Raw genomic sequence first — 1327 nt, 5'->3', positions numbered from 1 at the left:
TGGAAGGAGGAACAGACATTCTCCATTCTGCTCTACCAGGTAAAAGCAGACCTAATTGGTGGAATTCATCTCTATTCATTCCATACCAGATCTGCTGGACAAAGCTGTAGATCATTTCTTTATGCATTGATATGCTAATAAAATTTTAAAAATGGGCCAATGAAGTCTAAATACCACTGGATATCTGACAGAAGATGATCTACGAAAGGCCCTCTCATGGATCACTGACATGTGATTTATCTTGCATTGGCCTATATGAGGAAATTCATTAATCAGATAGAGGGATGCTTTACCCAAATGCAAGGCCATATGTGGGAGTCCTGTATACCTCCAGCCCATCTCCTTTTTGGTTTCGATTATAGATAATAGGAAGTTCTTATAGTCTTTACTCTTTATCTCTGAAATTCTCTAGAAACTTTTGAAAAGCAGCCATAACTTCCTTATTCCTCAAGCTGTAGATCAAGGGGTTCAACATAGGTGCCACCAGAGCATAGAATAGAGTGACAATTTTCTCCACTTCCATGGAGGAGGCTGACCGTGGAACTAGGTAGGTGAAGATGGTAGCCCCAAAGCACATGCAAACCACAATGAGGTGGGAGGCACAAGTCCCAAAGGCTTTGCTACGTCCCTGAGCAGAATGAATTTGCAGAATGGCAGTAACTATACAACCATAGGAGAACAGAACAAGGGAACAGGGAAGCATGATCACCAGAAATCCTGAGATGGCCATCATGACCATGTTGAAGGAGATGTCCACACAGGCTAACCTTACCACTGCGAGGGTCTCACAGGCAAAGTGATTAATAACATTGTGACACAGGGGAAGCCGGAAGGTAATGATTGTTTCCATTAGCGAATTTGTGAAACCAGCCACCAAGCAGCCAGCAGCGAGCCCCATGCACAGCCCTTCATGCATGATGACCGTGTAGTGCAGCGGATGGCACACTGCCACATAGCGGTCATAGGCCATGGCTCCCAGCAGGAAGTACTCAGATCCACCCAATCCTAGGGAGAGGTAGAGCTGAAACACACAGCTATAGAACGGGATGGACTTCTGGACTGAGAGCATGTGGGCTAGCATTTGTGGGGCAAAACTGTTTGCATAACAAAGGTCCACAAAAGATAAAACACCAAGGAAGAAGTACATGGGGTTATGAAGCCTGTTGTCCAGACTGATCAGAAGAAGAATGAGGGCATTTCCCACAAGAGTCACCAAGTACATGGTCAGGACCAGGACAAAGAAGAAAACTTGAGTCTTTGGGTCATTGGACAAACCCAGCAGAATGAACTCACTCACCCATGTCTGGGTTTTATTTTCCTGGTCCAT

The 1327-nt window shown here is 45.0% G+C and overlaps 1 protein-coding gene across 1 annotated transcript; it reads right to left on the bottom strand.

The window, feature by feature from the left end:
* Positions 1-238: 238 nt before the first annotated feature.
* LOC125081205 (olfactory receptor-like protein OLF3) lies at positions 239-1327 on the bottom strand. Its single transcript, XM_047695748.1, has one exon. The coding sequence runs from the start codon at positions 1325-1327 to the stop codon at positions 386-388; it is 942 nt and encodes a 313-aa protein (XP_047551704.1). The 3' UTR covers positions 239-385.

This window comes from Lutra lutra, chromosome 11, assembly GCF_902655055.1.
Source record: "Lutra lutra chromosome 11, mLutLut1.2, whole genome shotgun sequence".
NCBI lineage: Eukaryota > Metazoa > Chordata > Mammalia > Carnivora > Mustelidae > Lutra > Lutra lutra.
Note: the sequence above shows the minus strand (reverse complement) of the source record. Positions and strands in the feature narration are given on the sequence as shown.

What these genes read in the sequence shown, in the direction of transcription:
- LOC125081205 (XM_047695748.1), bottom strand. Translation starts at nt 1,327, where the DNA reads ATGGACCAGGAAAATAAAACCCAGACATGGGTGAGTGAGTTCATTCTG.